General features: G+C 48.1%; 1 protein-coding gene across 1 annotated transcript in view; it reads left to right on the plus strand.

The window, feature by feature from the left end:
• Nucleotides 1-26,763, plus strand: part of DNER (delta/notch like EGF repeat containing) — a 260,889-nt gene that overhangs the window by 180,940 nt on the left and 53,186 nt on the right. The window contains exons 7-8 of the mRNA XM_045855980.1: nucleotides 4,505-4,618; nucleotides 23,628-23,852. Coding sequence (XP_045711936.1) covers nucleotides 4,505-4,618; nucleotides 23,628-23,852 — 339 coding nt within the window. The remainder of the gene's footprint in view (nucleotides 1-4,504; nucleotides 4,619-23,627; nucleotides 23,853-26,763) is intronic.

Raw genomic sequence — 26,763 nt, forward strand, 5'->3', positions numbered from 1 at the left:
GTCAGGGGGAGAAAGTGTGTGTGCGTGCGTGCGTGCCGTGAGTGCAGGTAAATGCTGATGAAGAGAAATGAAGGGCAGGAAGCCCGAGGCCTGAGCAGGTGGTTTCTGAGTGGAGCGCTGACCCATGGAGGGGGCGCCCATGGAAGGGTGCTGAGTCCGAGGTGGGGTTCTAGGGGTGAAGGTTTTGATGCCCCAGAGTGACTTGTATGCACAGGGAGCAGTGTCTCAAATTACCTTTTGCGTTTGTTCTCTTGCCAGGATTAAACTGATATAAACTACAATGGTTTTCAAGCTTTGCCGAATACCCCAATGTGTACTGACTTAGCCTTGTCTTTCCACTGGAGTTCATCAATCCAAAATCAATTGCTAAACATTTGAATTGGAATTACAAGTCTGATTCTCTCAGAACACACCCGGGAGGCCCATCACGTGCTCCCCTTCCTGTCCCCTGGGCTGAAGCGATCCCCGTGTCGCTAGCACACTTTCTCCCAGGGCATCTGGGTGTCTGCCACCGCTTTGGCAGGTAGGGTGAGGAGAGATTACTCATGAGCACGGTGGTTACTTTATTTCCCAGAGAAAAGACTAACTTTCAACAGGATGGAAGAAAGAACCCAGACAAAGCTTTAATGGTCTTTTTTTTTTCTCCATTTAAATTTCTACCAATCACTCAGTTTTGACTCTTTGGTTAGGACATCAACTAAAACAACAACAGACACAGGAAGGATGACTCGTGCGAGCCTGCGGTCTCCAGTTCGGGGCAGTACATAACAATCCGTATCCGTGATTTTCCTGACAGCTGCAGCTAAGACACTGCTCTCTGAGGGCCCGGGAAGTGACTCACTAGTGTTTAACAGCCCTTAAACCGGCCTCAGGACATTCGGGGTCCTTGTCTCCTACCTCTCTTCTGCTAGAGCTCGCCTCATTGGGCTACTTGGGAGTCATGCAGGCAACCGTAGTTCCCCTGGGACTTCCAACTAGCAACTCCCTTGAGGGCCACCAAATGCCTGGCCTGCCGTGGACAAGCATCAGGTCCTGGAGCACAGCACAGCAGACGCACAGGCTGGTTATGGCCGCTCGCTCATCGCCTGTCCACCTGCTGCTAAGGATGCTCAGTAACCCTGCAATCCCATGACGCCAGCCCTACCCCCTGCCCCCTCGTCCACCCTTCCTCTGCTCCTCCACCGTTGATTCTGCCTCCCGTTGTACTGAGCACACGGACGTGCCCATACACACATATGTACTTTACAGGTCTAGCCATCCACCCATTTTTATTTGCAGTTCTGTGTTTCCCATATTTTAAAAATCTTTAAAGCCTGGAAAGGAAGCAATGATACAGTGGCTGAGCCTTGACCAGGGATCCTTCTTGAAGGGGACCATTGGCCTCTGAATGAGACAAGGCTGTCATTTTGGGCCGTCTCAGGCAGTGCCTGGTTTTAGCATCTCCGCCTCTGAGTGCCAGTGGGACCTGGGGCCGCTGTGACCATCCCGAACATCCCACACGCAGCAAGTGTGGATTAGCTTCTTAATGGAAATGCTACTAAACTGGCATACGGCACCAGAGCACTTTAACGGCATTTAAGACGTGCTTGTGAGTTTAATGTATTTGGTCTATTAGATGCAGAGCAAGTTAAGTTCTTAGGAAGATTTGCATATTATCAGACAACTGTGGTTGTTAAAAAGAAATTGTTGATGTTAATAAATATAGGTTAAAGTGCTTAAGTTTGTAAATGAGACAACCATTCGTTAAAAAGGCCATTAACACTGATCTTTTAAAAATCTGCTTTAAGCCCTGGCTGGTGTAGCTCAGTGGATTGAGTGCAGGCGGCGAACCAAAGTGTCGCAGGTTCGATTCCCAGTCAGGGCACATGCCTGGGTTGCAGGCCATGGCCCCCAGCAACCACACATTGATGTTTCTCTCTCTTTCTCCCTCTCTTCTCTCTCTAAAAATAAATAAATAAAATCTTTTAAAAAACCTGTTTTTGTGAAGGATACATAGTGAAGTTCTTATAGGTGAAATGGAGTTTTCTTTAAGACACCCCATGGGTTAAAATGAAAGCTGGAGGAGGCCAGATGATACTGCACAGCAATCGCTGAAGCCAGGCAGCGGGTATAGGATGCTCACATACTAGCTTCTCCAATTTAAGTATGTTTACAGTTCCCAAGCAAGAAGTTTAAAGAGAGTATTGGTTAACATTTTTTCTAAAGAACTTCACTTCATGGAGTCCTGCGTTCTTCTCACCGTCTTCCTGCTGGCAGGCCACACGCCTCTCACAGACGGTATGGAGGGGGCTCCTGGCTGGTCTTCAGGGTGTCTGTGACTCTGTGGTCACAGTTCAAAGGTTTCATAGTGACAGGATTCATGATGCTTTATACTTTAAACCACACTGCGTCTAAGAAGCTATCATTGGGACTGGGTTGTCGTTTTCATAAATGTGCTTGTCCAGCCATATTGTAGAACGCTTGAAGGCAGGACTTAAAATAATAAATATTCTTGGCCCCTCCAGCCCCCCATGACCACACATAGGCTTGGGTTGTGGGTGAATACTTATGGTGTTTGTATCTATCTCTGCGCTTACCTATATCCACATATTTTCCTATGTTATTTACTATTATTTTTTCTTCATGTTAAATACATGCTTGTTAAGGGTGCAATGTATGCTATGCTGCCTTAGGCATAATGTGCTATATAAGGGTTGAGGCTCAGGAGTTTGACTCCCTGTGTGATTTTGTGCAAATTACTTAGCTTTTCTAATCTTCAGTTTCCTCATCTGTAAAATGGATGAGATTACAATAGTACTGACCTCATATAGGGTTGCAGTGAGGATGAATTAATGTGTGGGAAAATATATAATACTCTATTATAAGTATTAGCTGTTATTTTTAGCCAAAATTTATTTGTAATATTTCTCTTAAAAATAATTCAATCTCCTTCTTCCTGAATGTGGAGCTTTCATTTGAAAACATGGCTATTAACAAAACAGTATCATATTCAAATATTTTGTTCTGGAATTTTGAAATACTTTTTTGTCATGGTGTTTGTATTCTTGGTTCACCTTACCATCTACTCATACCCACAGGTTAGCTGGAGTCTCCTGGACTGTTTGTCTGTTTATTTATTTGTTTTAAAAATTGATTTTAGAGAAAAGGAGAGGAAGGGAGAGAGAGAGAGAAACATGGATTTGTTGTTCCATGTATTTATGCATTCATTGATTGACTCTTGTATGTGCCCTGACTGGGGGTCGAATCCGCAGCCTTGGCAGACTGGGCTGATTCTCTGTCTAACCCACTGAGCTACCCAGCCAGAGCTCTCCTGGACTCCCGAAGCACGCAGGAAGAGGGAGCTTGCGAACAGGCGCCTCCACTTGTGAGGCAGGGAACCGAGGCCCGGGCAAATCACCCCTCTCGCAATATCACTGATGTGTTTTTGCAAATCTCAGACGCAGGTGCTCATGACAGTCTTGCAGACTAATAATTCAGAAAGACAAGTGTTTATATATATCCCAGAAAGATGGAGAATGTTCCAGTATGATTATAATGATGTAGAAAATAACCTGTGCATAACAAGTTGTGTTAGGGAATAATACTCCAAAGTATGAATAGTTCTGTCACTCACATAACAGAACCAAGGGCAACTTCCTTTTCTTTCTATTTTACATCTCGTGTTTTCCAAAGTGTTTTCATAACTGTTTCCCCCTTCAGAATGAAAAATACACTGGCATGTTGTTCTTTTCCAACTTGTCGCTCTGGAGAGCTTGGTTTTCAAAGTTAACAGAAACATTGGAATTTTTTAAAGCTTTCTGGCTGCACAGGTATTCCAACAGGTGTGAGCCCTCCCTTCCTCATCTCGTGTGTGTGGTTACATGACGATTCAGCAAAATCAGCACTGAGGGCTCACTTCACGGAGGAGTTACAGAGTTGGGTTTGTCATTCAAATGAGTTAGTACTCACCTATTAATATACTTGACATTATAGGTGTCAGTCTCTTTCTCTTTAAAATGAGGGGATAGGGTATGGGATGGATGTTGTGAGTTTCTTCTGGCTCTAAACTATTAGAAATTTAAAACGTTTAATACCTAGAAATTTTCCTAATGCCATTTTTATAGCTATGGGGATGACCCGGGGAAGGCGCCCGTCATCTCAACGCTGCAGGTTCTGTTTGCCTGTGTCAGGAGGAAGCTCTCACACAGGGACAGTGGCATCAGTCTCAGCTTCTGACGTTTCTGGCTAGAATTTCAAAATAAAACACAGACCTAATGCTGAAGAAAAGCCTGTCTTTGCAGTAAAGATTCTTGCAAAGTTAATGATTTTTTTCACCTATGATTCTAAATCGCTGTGATTGTTTCTTGCTACAAAAGCAAGGTAGACCAAGGGGTTGGTGGGAGATGGGCGCTCAGGGCCGCTGCCTTCGGTGGGCGGGTGCCAGTGGACTCCGGCAGCTCGTGGGATGGTTCATGGTTGTTTGGGCATAACATATTTCACACAATGTCTCTCTTGTTTCATCCAGGTTATACTGGAGAGCTCTGCCAGTCCAAGATCGATTACTGCATCCTAGACCCGTGCAGGAATGGAGCGACCTGCATTTCTAGTCTCAGCGGGTTCACCTGCCAGTGCCCGGAAGGTAAACATCATGCCCCAGGAAGGAATACCTTTTGTTTTCCATCATAAACCACCTTGATCAGCTTTGTACTTCACATTTCTGAAAAACACTACACAGGAGTGTTTTTCACTCAGAAACTTCAACTCACCTGGAAAGAGCCACATGTTAAGAGCTATGGCTGCAAACATTTGTTTTTATGAGAGTTTGTTTGAGCCGAGCTGACGGCAGTGGCTGGGAAGCGACACCTGAAATGCCCCTTCCTCAGAGCTCCTTTCCTTTGTAAAAATGGTTTCACACACGAGAAGTCCCCCCCCGCCCCCCCCTCCCCCGCAGAAGCAGGCAGACAATCCAGCTCTTGAGCTGGTTGGTGTGTTCAAGGAACGATTTTCCACTTTGAGGAAGTTTTCTTTCTATTTCTGCTCGGAGGGATGTCATGGAAGGAATTACTTTACACCTTTGATGCTACAAGAATAACATGATATTAGAGGTATTTTTTTTCCCTTAAAACCAGCACGGAAGCTCCTGACCCACAGAAGCGACGCTGACAACCGCAGAGCAGATCAACATCCTCTGCGGAGAAGAAATGCAGGGTTTGAGGGCGGAAGGAAGCATCTCTGCACACAAAATTGCCCTGAGCGGCCCCTGGCTGTGAGGCTGCGGGAGGGGCGGTGGTCCAGGATGGGCACTGGTGAAGGGCTGCCTACCACCGGGTCACCCGAGGGCTCGGGGTTGGCGGGAGCTGCCCCTGTGATAGGTGGTGTCCCACGGTCCTTAATATCTTACAGACCTGAGCATCATCGAAAGACGTGAATCCTGTCTTCTGGCTCCTGCTCACCTGGGGGTGGGGAACACAGGAGCTGGGTGGCTGCGGCCAGCCCCCCTGCCTTCCTCTCGAGCTGGGTGTGCTTGTGATGAGCATGGTCCCCGTGCGGATGGAGTTAAGCGTGGTGGACGAGCCCCACTCCTCACCCTCCCCTGGGGTCTCTGAAAAATAGGAAAATTTGGAAACGTTGGGGTCATCACTTTTCTTTCTTTCTTTTTTAATTTTTAAATTTATTTATTTCTAGAGAGGGAAGGGAGGGAGAAAGAGAGAGAGAGAGAGAAACATCAACGTGCGGTTGCTGGGGGTCATGTCCTGCAACCCAGTCATGTACCCTGGCTGGGAATCGAACCTGTGACACTTTGGTTCACAGCCCACACTCAATCCACTGAGCTACGCCAGGCAGGGCTATCACTTTTCTATAGAACACTTCTGAGTTTTTCCCAGCTTTGCTGTAGCCTGGGTCAGACAGTTGCCACCAAAGTCTGGTTGTAGGCTGTGACCCTCATCGAGGGTGGGCTTCGGGGTCACCAGCTAACTGACTGCGGGCAAATTGTTACTTCCTCCCTCGTACCCGGTTCTTCCTGTGTTCAGTGAGTGAGTGAGTGGGAGGTGATGGCACTGCCTTCTTCACGGCCATTCGGGGATCACGTGGGGATTTTGTGAAAGGGCTTTGAAAACTATAGTGCGCTTCGTTATTATTGCTTTGATTGCTACCGGAGAGGAGCTCAATACCTATTAGCCACTTTCTCATTACTAGTTTTCTAATAATTATTACTGCCCAACCCATCAGGTTGATGGAGGAAAACATCAGGGTGTGGTTGCCTCTCGTGTGCCCCCTACAGGGCACCTGGCCTGCAACCCAGGCATGTGGATTGGGAACTCCCTGACTGGAGTGAATTTTAGTGGGGATTTGAAAATTCCATTGTGTAGGTTGGACAGAGGCCAGAGTGGGAATGAGGAGAAAGGGTGGGGAGGGGGGCTCTCACGGAAGTCCAGGAAGGAGATGTCGAAGGCTAGGATCTGGGGAGAGAAGCTTGTAGATGTGAGACATTATGGGTGGTTAGATGCGGTGGGGGGGGGGGGTGTTGGGAGATGGATGGGATGGGGGGTAAGGCAAAGCGAGGTGGCTAGCTGGTGGTTTCTGCCACTTTTCTGTTGGTCACGCCGTTCACGGAAAGAAAGGAATGGGGAGAAGGGTTCTATTTTGGGGCATGTTGAGTCCGAGGAGCCCGTGTGACATTCACGCGGAGAAGACCTCCGGGCAGTTGCTATGAGTCTGGGCCAAGTCTAAACACAGGAACGTGAGTCTGTAGCTTGTACTTTAAACTTGGGTGTCGCTGGCGTTGTCTAGGGACCTCATCTTATGGCTTCACGCTGCCTAGAGAAAGCCTGCAGAACACACGATGATCTAGAATGGAAAGGAAGAAGACACATTTCTCAGCAGCATTTGTGGGAAGACTTCCCCTTCACTGAAGTCTGGCCAGGGAGAAGGAGACTTACTTTCCTTCTGAAGGGTTCACTGCAGTACTTTGAAGGCTCTTAGCAGGGTCACATAACTGGTAACTCTTTTTTAACTTTATTTTTATTGTTGACATGACTACAGATGTCCCATTTCTCCCCCCCGCCTTTGCCCACCTCCACCCAGCCCCTCGCCCCTTCTCTCTGGCCATCACTGCACTGTTGTCTGTGTCTGTGGGCTACAAATATATGTGCTTTGGCTTATCTCTTGGTGACTAGCATTTTTTAAAGGTTTCATTTATTTGTTTTTAGAGAGGAGAAGGAAGGGAGAAAAGACAGGGAGGAAAACATCAGGGTGTGGTTGCCTCTCGTGTGCCCCCTACAGGGCACCTGGCCTGCAACCCAGGCATGAGGATTGGGAACTCCCTGAGTGGGAATTGAACTGGCGTCCTTTTGCCTTTTGGTTTGCAGGACGATGCCACTCCCCCTGGGCCACACACATGGGCCTGTGAGGGCATGACTAGTATTTTCACAGCAGCCCCTTCCGCTGCCCTGTTCGTAGGGTGGTTGTCTATTTATAGAGCACTTAGCACTTTAAAAAGGGCCAGTGTCTCCAGGATCCTTCTCGCATCAGCCGCACTGTGAAAACACATTGGAAAGGTGTCTCAGGTCCACGAAGTGTCCTGGAGTTCTGGGCCAGGGCTTGACCTTTGCTGCCGTCTTTCCTTTCTTTCTTGTCTTTTCCCCAGCGATGAACGTTTTGGCATGTGTTCTTTATATGTGACTTATTTACATATATAGGTTTTTTGTAAAATACTCTTTAAGTAAATTACAGATATTATGACACTTCATCCCAAAATAAGTTAGTTTGTGTTTTCTGAGAATAAGGGCATTATTGTGCCTCGGTGAATTATTAGTACGTATTTCCTAGGATTATTTATCTCTGCCCCCTTTTCATTTTCTCCTTTCCTTGTTTGGGTTGACTGTCGGTCCTACTTCCCTGGGTTATCCTCTGAGGCCAGAGAATGAATTTCATTCATCTTCTGTGTCTCACCCGCCCCTCATACCCTACCCATGGAGCGTGTAGCTCTGTGTTTCATATTCATAGGAGGTTCGTAAATATTTATTAAATAAACTAATTATAAAAGTCAACAGATATTACTCCCTGTGTCTGCCAGTTTCTTTGATCCTCACAATAACCCTGTGACTCAGATACTATTAATGTTTTCATTTAACACATTGAGAAACTGAGGCACATGAGATCATGTAGCTAGAAATTCAAACCCAGGCAACTGGGCACTAACATTTTTAACCCTTGTGCGATACCGTCTCTGGATATATATAGTCTTTAAAATGAAAGAATTCTGCTTTGTGTACTTTTTAAAGATGATCTTTGTAGTCATAGTCATGAGTAAAACAAATGCAAAGTTTGTTGGGTTCTAAAACTTTTGAAGTCTGGGAAAAGCTAGAACAATTTTTTTTCTTTTGCTTTGTCTTTGGTACGTGTAGTGAAGTCCTTTTACAGCCATCCCCCCAGTCCAGACAGCAGTCAGAGCTGGGGTTTCCCTCTGGATGGCGCTTGCAATGCTGCGGGGCCACACCCCGCCCTTTCCCATCCTTCTCCTGTTCATCCTCTTTCCTTCAAGGATGCTGTTCCATCTGGCCTGAGCCATGTCCTCAGAGGCTGACTTCCTTCCCCAGCACCTGCTGCTTTGACTCTTGTGCGTGTGTTTGTTTTAACCTGTTCCAAAAGGTCAAGGTCAGGCAGGTCCGAGAGACAGTTTGTGCGGTGACGATCACGTCCTCCCTGGTTTTGGGAGGCATCTGTTCTTCCGCACTTTCATTTTTATCCTTTCTCAAAGGTTTCCGTCTTTTCTTTGAATTTCTGCTTAACGTTCACTGGGTCCATGTTTGAATGTGTGGTTGCCTCTCATGCACCCCCCAACTGGAGACCTGGCCCACAACCCAGCCATGTGCCCTGACTGGGAATCGAACCAGTGACCCTTTGGTTCACAGTTCAGTGCTCAGTCCATTGAGCCACACCAGCCAGGGCCTAGGTCCATATTTGAAAAGCACAGTTTCAGATTGTGGGTACAGTGGGGGTGATAAATGAAAATAAAGGTGTCATGAGTGTTTTCTTATATTTACCTTACTGAATGACAAAAACAACAAGTAATAATTAAACACTAGTTTTATTGCCTTAGTACTTACTCTTTGCCTTGGTATTGTCTTTGTGTTTGATTTAGAACTTTGAGACCCTTTAATTTTTTAATTAAATGCATTTTAATTCTGAAGATGTTAAATTATATATACTTACCATTTTTGCCTACTGTATTTACACATATGAATATATTTAAATATGTATATAAATAAGATCTAAATGTTACTGTCTAGCCATCATCTTTGCTTCAACATCTCAATTTTTATTCCCCTGGCCCCACCTGGGAATTTGAAGTAGGATACCATATGAATTAATAAGGAATAGAAAGAAATCAGTAGGGATGAAAACACTTGTCATTCCTGCACATGCGACCCTGCACATCACACAGGGTGTGTCTCACGTACTCTAACCACCGTCCTGAAATCTGCCTGCTGTAGAGGGCAGGTGGGGTAATGAAAGACCAGAGTGGGAGTAGGAAGCTTCCTGTGACGTTTCTCCAGTGTGTTTCAACAGCATGAATGCGAAGACGTTTTCTACTGCTGACCTTGTGGCAGGATATTACCTGCTCTCGCACGACTGCCAGGAAGACAAGTGTTGCACTCTGGGAGGGACTCGCTTCTCTCCGTCGTGGAACTGGTAGAATGTCGAGTTGCATTTTACTACCAGACGCTGCAGATCCTATACTTTGGAAGCTCCACTGACAAGTGTGGAGAGTCAGTGTCCTTCCCCGGCCCGGAGGTCAGTAGACCTGATCCTGGTTCTGATGATGGTGCAGCAGGAGAGTGGAGTGGTTACCGATGTGGGTCTTCAGGTCACACTGTGGGTTTGAAGTCGGGGCGGACCTGACCTTTTTCAGCTCTTTGCTTCTCTGAGGCTCGTTTTCCTCGTTTAGAGAACAGGGCGGTACTGGTGCGCCCTCTGCAAGTCGGTGTGAAGGCAGGGCTTGGTCCTGTGCCTGGCAAGTTGTAAGTGCTGGGTAAGTGTTAGCGATGATGACGACGATGATGATGGTGATGGAGAATTAGTCATATCACCTTGGGTGAGTCATCCAATTTTTATCTCTTCCAGCCCATTGTTTCCTTGTAAATTGATGCGAGTTGACTGTGAGTTTTAAGGAACCCCATTCCTAAACGTCTTCGATTCCGATATGATTTCCTTGCTGAGCCAATAAGTCCATCTTGTTTACTCAAGCACTCTTTATAGAGAGAAGTTTCAAAACCTCTCGGCGACTCTAGGGAAGGCCTCAGTCTAACACTTCATGTTGAGCTAAAGGCCCCGAGGGTTCACCCCTATTGCCACATGCTCCAAAGTTTCATCCAAACTGTTTTTTTTTTGTTTTCCTACATTTTATAGCCTCGAGTGCTTTAGCCGTATAAATCCTTTTGTTCAACTCAAATGTCAGTGGAAATGCTTTTCATCTTAAAGGGATTTATAGGCAATGGTCACGAGTGTCATAGAAATGATGTCTGAGATTAATGGGCGTTGTTCAGGACCTGGGTGTGTTACCCCACAAAGATTTAGGAGATTTCCGGTTCTACGGTTTCTGTGTTCTCCCCAGCATCCTGATGTGAGTGGCTTTGGTGCGAGCCCTCTCCTAGGACCACATAAAACTGTGTGTATTTACGTAAGAAGCATGCAACCCGTCCTCATAAAGTGACCACGCCTGAGTGAAACACCATTCTTATTCTTTCAAAATTTGGCATCGCCCCTAAAGCACCACCTCATTTAGAAATCTTAGCAGCCAAGGTCCTCGCCGTTCCAAGTGCTCTATGGGCTCACCTTTGGGAAAGAAAGCAGAGTATTAAGATTTACCAAGTGTGCATGTAAAATTTTATTTCTACGTTTGGTACGTGTGCTGATTAGTTTTTGATTTACAGCTGAGTCCATATTTCTTCTTCGTTCTTTCCCCCTCTTCTTTTCCTGTAGCACAGTTTCTCGGAGGTGGTTTAAATAAAAATGCTGCGAGGAACTTTGTCTGCCTGCGTCTCCCATGAGCAGGGGGACCAGCTGCTCTTCCCTGTGGTGAGTGGCCGGGGCTTAACCCCCACCTTGAGCTCAGGGTTCCTCTGGGAACCATGCCGATGCCCAGTTCAGTGCTGCAGGTGTATACTGCTTGACGAAGGAAGCGATAAATGATAAGATGTTAGTGCTTTTGTTTTTAAAAAGAGGTAGGCTATAACTAACAGGTAAACACAGGTTCTGGTTTCTTCAAGGATGTGTCCAGACCTGCGCATGCAAATGGTTTAGCATTCATAAAACATTTTAGCTTTAAAAATTCGTGTGCAAGGGGGGGCGAAGTAGGTTTACAGTTGTGGGTATGTGAAAGAGGTTATTCTTGTATTATTATTAATCGTTGTGTTTTTTTTTATACCAACAACTGTAAACCTACTTTCGCCACAGCCTACTTTTGTACCCACAACGTGCTAGTATTTGTCTGGCACTTTAACTGTTGTTTCTCTTGTGGTTCACAGTAGTCACAACAGTGTCAGCAGTAACAATAACAATCGTTTTGCCACTTGTTGAGTGTCTCCTATGGGTTAAGTGCTGTATTTGGCATGTAAATTTACTGTTCAGCCCATATAACTTAGCAGTTAACAGCTGAGGTCAAGTAGACTTCTGCTTGATTGTTTTTTTTTTTTTTTTACTAGCAGTTGTGCCCATTATCAAGTTTACTTTTTATTGTATTTTTTCCCATTACCATTTAGTCCCCTTACAGCCCCCTTTGGCCCCTACCCCTGTAGTCAGCACACTGTTGTCCGTGTCCATGAGTCCTTCTTCCTTTTGTCCAATCCCCCCACCCGCTACCCCCACCCCTTGGTGGGCATCCTGCTCTCTGTCTGTGAGTCTGTCTCTGTTTTGCTTGTCAGTTCAGTTTGTTCCTTAGATTCCATATATGAGTGAAATCATATGGTATCTGTATTTCTCAAACCAGCTTATTTCACTTAATATAATGTTCTCCAGGTTCATCCACACAGTCCCAAAGGGTAAAACTTCCTTCTTTTTTATGGGCGAGTAGTATTCCACCACGTAAATGTCCCATAGTTGGTGCATCCACTTGTCTGCCTGCTTGAGTTTTAATCTGTGTTTGATCACTTACTACCCAGTGACCTTGGGCATTTAAACTTTGTGTCTGATTTCCCCCGTCTGGAGAGTGAAGGTGGCATTAGGGCCGACCTAATGAGGCTGTTACAAGGATACATGAGTATACAGTGCGTAGAACAGCACCCAGCACAGCGATGAACGTACATGTCACCACTGCATGCCCAAAGCGGCCGTGCCAGGCGGATCCTGAGGCTCCGAGGCCCTGGTGGGCACAGGGTGTGAGCCCAGGTTTGCCTGATTCTGGGTCCACGTTGTGTCTGCTGCGCCGAGTTCCTTCTTCTGCCAAATTCTACCTCATGCGGCAGCTGGTTGGGTGCCTCCCGGTGCTCTGGGCTTGCGGAGCGCAGTGATGCTGAACTCTGCTGTGACCCTTAGCTCACCTGGAGTTCAGTTCCTGGGAGCCACTTGTTGGCTGCATGTGTCAAATATGTCAACACTACTGCAACATTATTATTTCATATGGAAGGAAACTGTCGTCAAGGCAAAATAACCAGTGTCCCTAAAGTCACCAGGCGACTGTCACTGGGCTCAGCCATGAGGGGCTCAGCTCTCGCCTGTGCTTTCAGGGCCTCGCTCATGTGTGGCTCAGGGCTCACCTGGGGACCGGGACAGAGATCGGATACAGAATTTGGGGGTCGTGCTCTCTAGCCCTCTTGTTCCCCTGGGCTCCTCCCACCCGCTCCTCACGGTACGTCTGTCCCAGTCTCCTTCCCAGGGTTCCTTGGGACAGAAGGAGGAGGTTTAGCCCTAGTTAGTGTCTTGGCCCCAGGAGCCACAGTCGCAGCTGAGGCTGCCTACGGGCTGGGGGTCCTGGGACTTGAAACTCACTGCACGCCGGCTGCTGTGTCTTGTCTGTGTTTTGACTCTACTCCAAGATCCACCTTCTTTTGTTCACTTGGCAGAGACCTGAGGTGCTTTTGTTTGTTTTCGGCCTGGCATTTGCAGGCCTTGTTTGCGGAATCATTTGCTGGTTAAAAGCTGCTTCTGAACTATTCAGATCTAGGCTGTGGCCCCTGCATGCAACTTAAATAAAGAAGGACCCGGGCCTGAGAGACACTGGCAGACATAAAGGCGTGGCAGTGAAAGAATGCTTGTTCATGACTTCATCATTTTCCAGGTTAATTAAACCTTTCCTGGACTCCGTTTTTCCAGCCTGTTTCTCATCTCACGTCGTACTAGTGAAAGGCAGCTGAAAGTAGATACGTACGTTATTTAAGGCAGCCCACTTTTGGGGCATTTCCCACTGCCCGTCTTTTGAATTGCCCCCATTATATTTGATTGTAATTTTTATGAAGAGTTTGTCATTCTTAGCGTCCCTTCCTGACTTTCGACTCCCAAAGAGTCTACGCTCCTGGTCACCCTGAAGCAGGGCGTGGCGTGGAGCGGCCTGCTCACTACCGTCCACGGCCACTGCACTTGACCGTGGCGCTCTTGTCTTTTACAGCCCAGGACGTTACGTAGCACTTTGAATTGTTTTAAAACTCACTTCTTCCTGTTTTTAAAAGAAACCTATGCTCAGGTGAGCTCCAAGAAGAATGCCTGTAATCCCAGCCCCAAGAGATATACCGCCTTACATTATAGGCGAACATCTTCGAAGTCTTTTTAAAAGGCTGTTTCCAGAAAACTGAACTCGGATCTTACTGCGCATCCTCTTTCGTAACGAGCTTCTTAAACTGAGCAATGCGTTCCAGCTGTTCTCCTGTACTGTGAATTGTTTTTCTGAAGAATTCTTACGAATGGCTGCACGTTATTCCGTCACGTGAATGTGGCATAACGCATTTGATAGAAGGCTTAATCATTCACATGCCTGTCACCTTGACTGTCACCTACCTGTCACAGTCACTGTGCTTGTCACAAGGGATCTAGAAGCGAACAAAACACGTGTCTCTGGCCTGCTGCATCCTGTGGAGTAGTGGGTGTGAGAGTGTAGACACCACAATCAGGGACAGGATGGGGCTCTGCTGGGGGGATCGGAGGCCAGGAGGGGGGACCCCTGCCCAGGCTGGGGGCTCAGAGGGAAGTCAGGAAGTGTTCCGGGGGAAGTGATGGCTGCACTGAGGCCTGAGAGAGGAGCAGCACCAAGATGAGTGAGTTAGGGCTGTGTGCAGAGACAAGAGTATCCCAGGAAGACAGGGTTGACAGCATGTGTCCAGGCCAGAGGGAGGGAGGGAGAGGGAGTGAGAGGGAGAGACAGAGAGAGAGGGAGAGGGAGAGGGAGAGGGGCAAGAGAGGCATAGTTGAGGCACAAAATGAAGGCACGAAATTTCAGCAGAGCTGTGGCTCACAAGGTGATGGAGGGAAGATACAGGCTAGAGATGCAAGGAGGAGCCGATGCCGACAGGCCGATAAACACCACAGCGAGGGGTTGGACTTTGCCTCGCACCATGAAGGGGCCCCACGGACAGCTGAGGCAAGGGCCGGGCCAGGGTTTTAGGACTGGGGAGAAATCGCCGCGGCGGCCGGGGAAGCGTGGGTCGGAGGAGGGTGAGCGTCAGACACTCCTGCTGGGGAGCCGTTACCGTGCCTCAGCGAGCCTGGCTGGTGGCCTGGATGCGGGCGGGGACCGTGGGGACAAGAGAGAAGTGGGCAGACTGGCTCTAAGAGAAGATCCATGAGGACAAGCCAGGTTTCAGAAAGTTTTAGGCGACTTCATGGATGGGGGTGCTATTGGGTGGTGAGCGCCTTTGCGAGGGGAGGGTGAGAAGTTCTCTTGGGGCCTTGACTTGAATGTGCCCAGGCACTATGCAGAGGGAACGTTGATTGGTCAAGGGAATAAACGGACCCAAAGTGTGGGGGGGCGGGGGGAGAACTGGGCTGGAGAGGCTGGCTTCCACATACCATCCCGATTTCAGCCACTCGGCGCAGGTGAGGCCACCCACAGTGTGGAAGGGGAGGGGGTGGGGACAAAACAAGCGAGGCCAACTTCTAAGGGTCACCGAGGACATGGGGGTCTGCAAAGGGGGCATTTAGGTTCTCCCCTTCTTTATTTTCTGCCATTTTCAAAATCATTTTTTATGCCTGTACTTTTATGCTTCTCATCTGTTACCTCCGGAGAAACTCCTAGGACTAGCACTGCTCGTTCAAGCAGCTTGCAGAGTTGCGTGTGACCTTCATAAACCTGGACACCTCGCGGTCTGGCTGCAGAGACGAGGCCCAGCGGAAGAAATCCCAAGCCATTAGGAAAAACCCAAACCCTCCTTGCCTGTTTGAAGTCTTTGAGAATTCTGGAAAGGTCTACATTGTATCCAGTTGGTAGATACACTTGAAAAGGCTCTTTTTTCCTGTCCTCAGAGTGTCTGTCCTTTCCCCTTCCTCTCATCATCCATTTATTTTTTAAATTCATTTTTTTTTGTATCGGGAGGATTGACTAGGCTAGTACGGTAGCCTTTTGCTTTTCACATGAGGTAGTTTTACAGCATCTCTGTATCCATCAGAAAGCCTGGATTTTAAACAGCAGACCACCCACCACCTTACGGAAGCTGGCCAGAGAGAAGGGGGGAGGGGAGTGCATGGGCTCCTGTAGCAAATAGGCAGGATGAACGCAGGCTTGGCCTGATTTAGGGGCCCAGACAATGTCACCCAGCCGCCCGCCCTCTGCCGTCCCGTGTCGGCTCCATTTTCAGGGTGGCCGGGGCCGGGCGTTTCTTCCCCCAGCAAAGCCGAAGCCGTGGGGCTGCCGTGAGTTCTCAGAATTGTTGGGGAATGTATCTTAGGCGGCCAGTACCTGTGTCTCCCTTCCATTTCCCATGTAATGGGTTTTTCCCTTGTAATTGCTTTTTCTAGATATTCCACCTTCTCCTCTCCATCTTTTTCCTCCAGACTCAGAATGTTCACACCGAGTTGAAGCATCAAGGTGTTTCTTACGAGCAAGGCCACCCTCTGACCATCTATCTGACAGGACACATTTTTGTTGTTGTCGTTGTTCATGTGAGAGCGGCGGTTGGGGGGCATGCCTAAGCGTCCCAGCCTCTTGTCCGTCCGGGCTCTGGCCCTGTCTGCACTGGGGCGGCCTCCTGGCTTCTCTGTTTGATTCACTCCCGACCCCACCCGCAGCCTGCAGTTCGCCCGCGACCCTTCTGCGATGCAGCCCCGGTGTGTCCACGCCCTGCCTCTCAGCCCTCGCGGGACTTCCCGCCCACGTGTGGCCCGGTGCGAACACATGTCCCGGACCTCTCCAACCTCATCCTTTGTTATTGATCGATTTTAGAGAGAGAGAAAGGGGGTGGGTGGGAAATACCAGTCTGCTGTTCCACTTATTTGTTCATTCATTGGTTGATTCCTGTTTGTGCCCCAACCGGAGATCGAACCCACAACCTTGGCGCATCAGGACGGCGTTCTATCTGGCCAGAGCCTCCAACCTCATTTCTTACTATTCTCTGCTGATTTCCCCTCCTTCCAGCCACTGGCTTCTCTTGCTGGTCTTCCAGCAGGAGGGCTTGGGAATTGTCCTCCAGGGGGCGCCCTTCACCTTAGGACAGAATGCTCCTTGAGGCGTTTGCTCCGGATGGTCCCTTTGCTGGAAACCTTCCCATAGCCACGAACACTGCACTGCCCCTCAAGTTATTTAGGTCCCCCTGACTACACTGTTTAAGACAGTCCTCCTCCTTCTCTACCCCTGACCTGCCTCAGGAGCATGGTAAGTAGAAGACAGATGATAGCTGTTTCCTTATCTTTGTATTGTTTGTGTTCCTCGAAGCAGACAATAATGGTATGTGGTTGGTCTCAATTCGTGTAGGTTATATGTAATGTAATTTAGATAAACGAATGCCCAAAGGAAATGCAGAACCTTCTGACTAAACCTTTAAATTTCCATTGCTAATAACCAATTATTTTCGCTTGTGTAATTCATCTACTTTAAGTTTTATCTCGTCCGACTTTATCTATTTAGTCTCAACTGGGGAGAAGTTGATTTAATATTCCTCTGACTGTTTCCTAGTTATTTTTCATTTTCCTGCCTTAGACCTAAATTTGTCTTTTTGTTCTGGTAAAAATTCCTTACAGTGGTTTTTACTCTCGCAAATGGATTTTCTTAAACATCGAAAGTCACATTTTAAGTGTAATCATCTTGTGCCTTTTACCTCTGATGGCTTTGTAATTGCTTTTTCTAGATATTCTGCCTTCTCCTCTCCATCTTGCAAAAACTGTCTGCTGTCTTAGAACCAGAACAAATGTGGTCCCCATTAGGTTTTCCGTAAACACCGGCCAAAACCTCCCCTCTGGTCCCAGCAGCATTTCTCATCCTTGTCTTTGCGGCCGAGTGTCGGGCTGTCTTCGGGGCCCTGTGCAAACCCCAGCTCGCCCATGCGGTTCTCCTGGTCGGCGCACCCCTAACGACCCTTCCTTTGAACCGCTGCTGCTCTTAGAGCCCGTGCCACGCACACTCGCGGCTGGCGTGCTGACAGCCAGGGGGTCCCCCACCCTCACAGCAGGCCGGAGTCATTCCATCTGTGTGTGTGTGCAGAGAAAAGGAGGGCCTCGAATTGTTCCCTCATCGCAGCTCCGTCCTTCTGGTCTGCACCGTTGGAGAATAAGCTCTTCGGGAGTCCAGAGTCTGTCTTCCGTTGCTTCCCTCTGCGGCTCGTCAAGGCGCTTGGCACTTGAACGAAATGTCCTGCCCTTGTCTGGATTCATGGATTACTCATGAATAGATCTGCAATCACAACTGCGAGTGACTAGCAGTCATCTTTGCCGTGTCCCCTCATTGTAACTTACTCCCAAAACGTGAGACGTATTTATCGATGTGCTTTTACCAACTGCCCCATTGTGTAATAAGTCTATCAGAAGGTGTCCACTGTCTCTGTCCACTTATTCATTGGTTCACTTGCTCCATAAATCTGTGCTGCGCGGCCACTCCGCTGGGTGCCAGGGGTCAGGTGTGAGAGGAGCCAACCTGGCTGCTCCGCCAGGAAGCCTATGGTCTTGTTGGGGGTGGGAGCCGGTACAGGCTGGCACACCGATACCCAGGTGTGTCACCGCGAACCCAGGAGAGTGCTGAAGGTGGGGAGCAGGGTCCCGTGGTGCAGGACAGGCAAGGGATGTGCACCGAGGATGGGATGGCAGGGAAGCCTCACGCCAAAGCTGAGAACTAACAGGTGAGGGGGACCCGGGTGCGTGGGCAGGTAGGAGCAGGAGGTCCCAGGCAGTGGAATGTTTTGCGGCTCCAGGTGGCTAGTCCTTCCCGGGAACTGAATGGAAGGCAGTGGAGCCCGCTCCTAGAAAGGAGGGGGCAGAGTGGCCGGATGAGTCGAGGCCCACAGGACTTGGGGCCCAGGGGAGGGGGTCAGATTTCACTGGAGGAGCGAGTAGAAGTGAGGATAATATCTCCATGTTAAGGGACTCATTTCCATCGCTGTCTGGGAGGTGGGTTGTAGGGCTAACGCAGAACAGGGGCCCTCACCAGGGAGACCACTAACACAGATGCGGGGAGAGAGAATAGTGGCTTGGACTAGCGTGGTGGCATCCGAGATGATACAAAACATGTGGGTCCACAAAGCATTTTGGAGATAGAATCTTGTGAACAGATTCCCTAAACTGGTTAGATGTGGGGGTTAAGGGAGAGGAAACAATCAGGTGTGATTTCCAAGTGTCTGAACACTTGAACTATTTGCCAAGACAGTGAAATCATGAGCTCAGTTTTAAGTGCCCGCGAGTACCCTGTCTTCTATATAAACAGTCTTTTCAGGGTCAGCAAAAATGCCCGTATGGCTTTATTCCGTATTTCCCCTCATCAACCTCACAGAAACTTCAGACATCGAGATAGCTTTCTTGGTAGAGTAACTTCATTGTCTTGTCCTTTAAAATCTTCCAGAGATGTTTTCTTTTGGTCTTCAATATCTGATTTCCATAATGTGCACATCTCAAGGATGTTGATTTCTTTTTTATTTACAGAATAAACATTTAGTAGGCATATTCCTATAAATATTGGCTCAAATACAAAACTTAAAGCAACCAGTCAGCTAAGTAAATTACAGGGTTGGTGTTTTTTGTTTTGTTTTGTTTTGTTTTTGTTTACATTAGCCATTCATTTCTTAGAGATTTCTTTTGTAGTTCTGTTTTATTTTCCGTTTTAATCCTTCAGTTTCATCTTTTTCTAAACTTCCCCTGAACACAATGAGTTATTTTTAAATCTTTTCACGACTGGTATTCCTTCCACGAGTTTGAGTTTCTCTCTGGAACTATTTTGTTTTCATTTTAATGTGTCCTGGTGTCCATCATAGGGTTTTTTTTTTACAACTTAAAACAGACTATTCCAACAAGAAATATCACTGTCTTTGTTATTCTCTCTGCACCTTTTGTTAACATTATCAAATAGTTTTTTAGTTTCTACCCTTTGAGTAGGATTATAAATTCAACTATATCGCTTCCATTTAGAACTACACAGTATTCATTCCCCCAGCATGGTTAGCCGATCAATCATTGGTCGCATCATCATGTAGTCATTTCAGAAACAGTGTTATCATTATTTTTACTACTTGTATGACAGTATTCCACGAAGCAGCACTCCATTTGGTCATCTGTATTGAGCTCTTCGTGTTTTGGAGTTTGAATATGTCTATAAAAGTGGCCTAACCCATCCCTCTCGTCTTTGCTACCATAATTAATTTTGTTTGCACTTGTGCAAGAGGCGTTTTCGGAAACACTGACCTGAAGGGATCGTCATGGGAAGACTGAGCGGCTCAGTGCACTTCCCGGACTGGTGCCCGCTACCAGCCCCAAAGCGGCAAACACACTTCTTCCTTGGACCTCGCACTGATCCCGGGAGTTGCCCAGCCTCACCTTTTCCTGCCTCCCTCATCTGCAGCCAGGGTGCGTTGCTTCAAAATAACATCCTCCTCCCCCACACTCCTTCTGTGACAGTCACCCCAGGACAGAGGACGGGCCTGTCTTCTCCCCTGCCCGTCCCGAGGCTGGCGGTTTAGACTGCAAGTCCCAGGACCTGGTCCTTAGTCTGGTGAGCATGTGGCCTCATACACGCTTTCTTTCCCAAGAACTTTTGGCCTCAGAGGTTATTGTTTAATATGAGATATGCTAGGGTTCTCTGAAAATGTAAAATACTGTTTGCATTCTTATATTTTCTTGAATTGGTAATGATCGCTAATTATAACAAAATGCAGGATTTCTGATTCAATAGCAGCGAACTTTTTGATATTCAGTTCAACAAACGTTTATTCATCACCTCTTGTATTTTCTTCTGGTCTATAGTAAATTACTCTTCAAAGTCTTTTTCACGAAGCAAAGCAAAACAGAATTCCCCCTCTGTCCTACATTCCCATTTAGACACAGTCCTGTATGTCCTATTAGATTGTATCCACAGCTTTTGCTGAACGGCAAACAACCCCCACACTGAGGAGTTAAAGCAACCACCACGTATCCAGCTCCGGACCCTTGCACGTGGGCTGGCAGTTTGGGCTGGACTCCGCTGGCCCCTGGCCCGATCCATCGGTGGCTGGCTGCTCTAGGATGGCCTCGGCCGGTCTGGCTTCGCCGCTCCCGGTCTCACATCTGCCAGCAGGCTGGTCTGGGAGTGTTCACGTGGGCAGGGTTCAGTGACATTTTTTGGACAACTCCGTTTTGGACATTCTCTCTTTCATCGTTTTCAGTGACACCCCCGTCTCTCCTGGTTTCCCTCCTGTCTTTCTTAAAACTTATCCGTTCATCCAGTATCTGCCGGCCCATCTGTCTCTGGTCAAATGCCCACCAGGTTCCAGGCTCTGTGGCAGGCCAGCAGGGATACAAAGACAAAGAAGCCGTGTTCCCTGGTCTCGAGAGAGTCAGAGACGGGTTTCGGAGGTATGTGGCAGGTGCTCTGAGAGGGAAATCCACGGGGAACCACAGACCACAGACAAGGGGCCTCTCAGTGGGACATGCTCTGGGCTGCCTCTTCCTCCTTGTGTGCCCGCGTGTTACAGCTGTCCAGAGTTGCAGCCTTGAGCTTCCGTCTCACTCTGCTGCCTTGCTTCAAGGGCTACCATCTCCACCTGTGAATTCAGTCCCTGCACATGGGCGTATGACTCCCAGTCCACGTCCTGCAGCTGAGGCCTCCCTCCTGAGCCCTGACCACGGTAGAGTCAGCCGACTGACCACTGAGCCACCAAAGCACCTCAACTCGAGTGCTCAAGGCTGAACTCACAGCCGCCCCTGGGATCCCCTCCAGCATTTCCCACGGCAATCCCTAACAGCACCGTCCACACTGTGCCCCACTCTGGAAATCTGGGAGTCACACCATGTAGCTGCTTCTTACTGAACACCTACCTATTTGCCAGCCGCCATGCCAAATGGGCACCGTGGACTTTTGCATTTAAGCTTCACAACAACCATACGTTGTAGGCATTACCATCCCTGTCGGAGGGAGGCACAGACAGGGCAGGGGAAGGACGTTCCCAAGGTCCCACAGTTCTGTGGGCAGAAATGCCACTCAAGCCCAACTGCCTTTGGGTCCATGCTTTACGAAGAAAACAATTTCAGCCGTGGTGTCAGGGCGAGGCAGTGGCAGGTTGCAAGGGTCAGGACTTGCCTTAGGTGTCCCATTTGTCGGGTGGTAATGACGGCATGTTTACACGTCTCCTTTTCCAACGGAAATGAAGTGCGTCTCAGGAAGGAGAGAACTGCAATACACTCTAGGGCACTGGGGACGCTTCGGAGAATTCAAGTGTTATTAAAACTGATTGTGTGGGACGTTCTTACTATGATTTCTGAAATTTAAAAACTACTAGACACGTTATAAAGTGTCGAATAGTGTCAGATATCTTTTGAATTTTCTCTTTCTGTACAGAAAAATACCAAGTTGATTGTGCCAATTTTTGGATGATGCTTCAGTTGAATCTGAGAACAATTTTTGTTTGATACAGTCAGTATGTTCTTAACAGTAACTACAGAAACTGCCAGGATTGCTAGTTCTGTGTGGAGATGGATAAATATAAACCCAAATGTAGATAAGACCAGTGAAATGGAATATTGGGAACAAAACTGTATATGAGTAAAATTATTTAGCTCTTGTTTCTAAAATGTAAATAATCTGCATTTGATTTTCAAACTTCTCTGAAAATATCAACAGAAAAGCAGATTTTCCCCAAAGCATTGTGACTACCTGCATGAACCTCCCAACCCACACATGTGTATGTGATGCTGTTTAAATGGGTAAATGCTGAAACACACACAAAATAAAAATCACCTGTACAATAAACACGTTTAGAATTTAAACAATTTCAGAACTTTACTGGGGTGCAGTGTGCATATCACGAGCTTCATTCATTTTGAGAGCACAGCCAGTACACTTCAATAACTACAGAGAGTGTGGGGGCGCCACCGCATGTGATTCCGGCGCATGTGACTCCGGGGCCTCTGCGTCAGCCCCAGAGACTCGGCGCGGCCTTTGGAGTCGCCCTGCTTCCCCCTCCAACCTGGCCCCTGGGCAAACACGACTTCACTTTGCACATCTTTAGATTTGCGTTTTCTGGATATTTCTTATTGATGCAGTTATATAATGTGCCTTGTTTTATAGCTGGCTTCTTCCACCTTGCATAAGGTTTTGGAGTTGATTCATGTCATGTTAAGTGTCGGAACTCAGTTCCTTTTCATTGTTGAATAGTATTCTCCTGGATGGATATACCACAGTGCATCTATTGCAATAACTGACTTTAAAACATATATATATATGCTATATATATATATATAAATATATATATATATACAGACTGCCCACAGTGGCTGCTTCTGGAGAAGGAAATGGGGGACAAAAGAATAACGATGAGGGAAAGATTTTTTTATTGTGTGCTGTTTTATGTGGATTTAATTTTTAAAATTCAGAACCAGGACTATATCTTTATAAGCAAAGTAAGGAATGTCTTTCCCCAGCAATGTGTATAAAATCAGAGGTGAAAGCCCCCCACTGATCCCCAATCCTACTGTCCTGAAGATAATAACCGTTAATGTAGTCTTTGCATCTTTCTGGCCTCTGTGCAGACACAGACATACATATGTATCCATACGTAAAGGTGTTCCTGTCCCCACATGCCTGTACGTGTCCAGGGGTGTCAGACTCATTTTCACCGGGGTCCTTATCAGCCTCGTGGTTGCCTTCAAAGGGCCGAATGTGACTTTAGGATGGTATAAATATAACTATGCCTTAGCTAGGGGCAAGGAGCTTGGCCCTGCTGCCAGGGTAGAAACAAGGTGCTGGGTCGGATAAAACAAGGTGCAGGGCCGCATTCGGCCCTGGGGCCTCGTGTTTGCCACCTGGGATTCTAAGCAGTGACATATTTTATATTAAAAAAAAAACCCTGGAAGCACAGGACTTAGTATTTTCGCCCCTGGTTACCAAAACTAGGAAAACCTGCCTTACTCGCCTTTGGACACACCTGCCAACCATTTATGGGCCAATTGGCCAATCAATTCACGAGAAAAAGAGCTTCGGACCCAGCTTATTATTATTATGTGTAAACATGGTTTAACAGTAACCTCCGCTCTCGGTCTGCGCTTCCCCGCAGGGTACCTCGGACCGGCCTGCGAAGAGAAGGTGGATCCGTGCGCCTCGGCTCCGTGCCAGAACAACGGGACGTGCTACGCGGACGGGGCGCGCTTCAGCTGCAGCTGCAGCGCCGGCTTCACGGGCCCGGCCTGTGCCCAGCTGGTCGACTTCTGCGCGCTCAGCCCCTGCGCCCACGGCACCTGCCGCGGCGTGGGCACCAGTTACAAATGCCTCTGTGACCCAGGTGGGTTCTGGCCGTCACCCCCAGATCCCTCGTTCCCCGCCCCCGAAGACTTCTCACTCTTTTTCTTCTGCGTCCGAGCGAGCGCTGGCCCGCTGCGTGAATGTGTTTTTGCTTGCAAATGCCAGTGACTCCTCCACTCCTTTATGACACACTTTTTTCCTCAGGCTTGCGCTTGGCAGGGACTTAAACATACCCTTTCCCCTTTCTATGAGCACTTCACGGTCGTAGGAAAATAAGAAAGCACCAGTAAGCAAAATGAAGAAAATTAAAAACAGGCCCAGTCATATCGCTGCTTAATTATTTTCTAAACAGTTTATGGAAGGGCACTCCACAGCTTTGGTTGTATTGCCTCTCTTTTAATACTGTGTTCCTAGGTTAATGGGATGTGTGTTTCTACTTCAGTGCGCAGGGAAAACGGAATGCTACCCATGCAGAGCTGTATCACCTATTAAGATCTGTGCTCTGTGCAGATTAGGATTAGAATAGGATGCAGGATGGTATAGGAACTGCCCCCCCCCCACCGTGTACGTGTTCAAAAGTTCCATCTCTTCTTTTCCAAACGTTTTCTGTGTTTTACTGATTTTTTACTGGGGGAGTTTTGATACTCCAAGGTCAGAGTGGGTCCTAGTCCAAACCTGTTCTGCACCCCCTCCTGGTGTGGTCTGAAAGCAGTGCACACTCACTCTTTCCTTCCTCTGCTTCTCTTCTGCCCACGTCTCCGGCTTGCACGAGCATTGGAATGCCCCCCTCCCGTCAGAGCCGTGGCGGAGTTGGGACTGGCTTCCCCACACCGTGCCCTGCCTCGGCGCAGGGCACGCAGAGGGAGGGGCCGTGTGCTGCTGCCCCTTTGCTGTTGGGGCCCTGGAGCCCCGAGGCCACTCAGTTTGCAGACCCAAGAAGCTGCGGCTGTGCCAGGACAACAGAGTCTCACTCATGTGATCACTCATGCTGCCCCAGCGCTCTGCGGGCTGCCACAGCACAGGGGAACTCCCTGGGCAGCCCCGGGCTTCAGATCTTTCTGTCCACAACTTCCTCCGCACCCACTTCGGCCCCGACTCCGGCGCGGGCCGCCTTCCTGAGTGAAACTGACACCGCACCGACGACGGAAGAATCAATGTTGCGAGACCGGAAGGCAGCTTTGCTTTCTCGTCTCCTTCTCCTCTTGTTTCCTTTCTTAACCAGAGTAACTTTTCCTTATATTTCAGTTGGTTTATATTTTTTAAAGATTTTATTTATTTATTTTTAGAGAGAGGGGAAAGGAGAGAAACATCGATGTGTGGTTGCCTCTCCTGTGTCCGCCACTGGGGACCTGGCCTGCAACTCAGGCCTGTGCCCCGACTGGGAATCGAACTGGCAGCCCTTTGGTTCGCAGGCCGGCACTCAATCCACTGAGCCACGCCATCCAGGGCTAGTTGGTTTATTTTTAAAGCTTTAAATGGAATGCAGTTATTCAAAGATAAATGTTGCTTGATATGCTTTAAATAGTATTAAGATGTTACCGAATAATAATGTCAAAGAGACTTTTCCACCTGTGGAAGGGGCCTTCCTTGGTCCTAAGTGGGAAACATTCTGCTAGTGTTTCTTTTTAAACACTGGGAGAAGGAGCCGAGGGTGCCAGAAGGGACCTGCTTAGGAGACCCCCACTTACCAGCTGTCTCCATAGGAAATTGCCAGGATATCTCGGGGCCTCAGTTTTTATTCTCATGAATAACATCTTAGATGCCTGCCAATTCGACTACAGGCGGAGTCACAGACTAGACTGGGACAGGGTGTCGACCGTGCTCCTCCGTGGTGTGTGAGAGTGTGGAGCACGTTTTCGGCGTGGAGTAGGAACAGCTGTCCCCCTCTCTTGCCACCCATGGCGATGTCTCCTCAAGCTGTAGCGTGGGGAACGTGTCTCCCGCTTAGTTCCACTTTCCCTTCCTGCTCTCCTCGCCTCAAGCCTCATTCGTGCGCACTGGGAGCATCTGTAGCCTGCGCCCAGCCTCTAAGGAGCCTTGAAAAGCCGGGAGAAGCCCGTGTTCCCTTCCCTGACACCCTCATCTATTAGGTAGTCTCTGCCGTATGGCCTTGGAATCAGGGGCCTCTCATTGAACTTGGGAGATAGCGTTCCTTCCAGAGGGGCTTCCTCTGATCATCGGAGGAGGCCATTGTGCAGGTGACATTGTGCAAAATAAAAAAAAGGTATGGTAACACCTGGCAAGAATGTATCTTTTGAGACGTGAAAATGACAATTCTCTGAACGTGAAATTGATAGTCTTCATCTTTCGGAGCAGGCAACTGCTTTAGCGCTAGTTTGCATAACAGAAGACTCTCGCGAGAGTAGGTGCTAACGGTGGCCACGCCTGATGATCTTCACAGATGGCACACAGGTCCCACTGCATAGAAAGGCCACAGATTGAAATCGCATCAGGTTGCGAACGCATTCCCAGCTGACAGGATGCCATTGGAATGGCTGCAGATCGGGGTTGCCAGGTGCTGTATTTTCAGACCTCGTTTGTAGCTCGTCAGGCTGGGGATTTCGGATGGGATTTTAATATCCAATGATAAAATGTCAGCACCGAGTAATCACTGGCATGTTATCTCTCAGTGACACTGTTCAGCGGTAGGCCACGTGTACTATAAAAAAAATGCAAATTGAAATCTCTCGAAGACGGGAGAACGTGAGAACCCGGAGGCCTGCAGACACTGTGGGAGGTGGTGGTGCCACAGTAGGGAGCCACCCACAGGCATGACACCGCCCATGCAGGGCGTGCTATCCTGATGACAGCCATCCGTGTGCTTCCTGGGTTCTCGGAACAGCGGTGGCGTTTGGAGATGCCAGTTGGACGATGACATGTACTGGAAGGAGTCCCTATAAAAAGGGAGATGGTTTGCCTGAGTTCATGGTCTTGGTCCCTGCCTGTTGCAC

Source organism: Phyllostomus hastatus, unplaced genomic scaffold (assembly GCF_019186645.2).
Source record: "Phyllostomus hastatus isolate PE091 unplaced genomic scaffold, TTU_PhHast_1.1 phas_contig_137, whole genome shotgun sequence".
Lineage (NCBI taxonomy): Eukaryota > Metazoa > Chordata > Mammalia > Chiroptera > Phyllostomidae > Phyllostomus > Phyllostomus hastatus.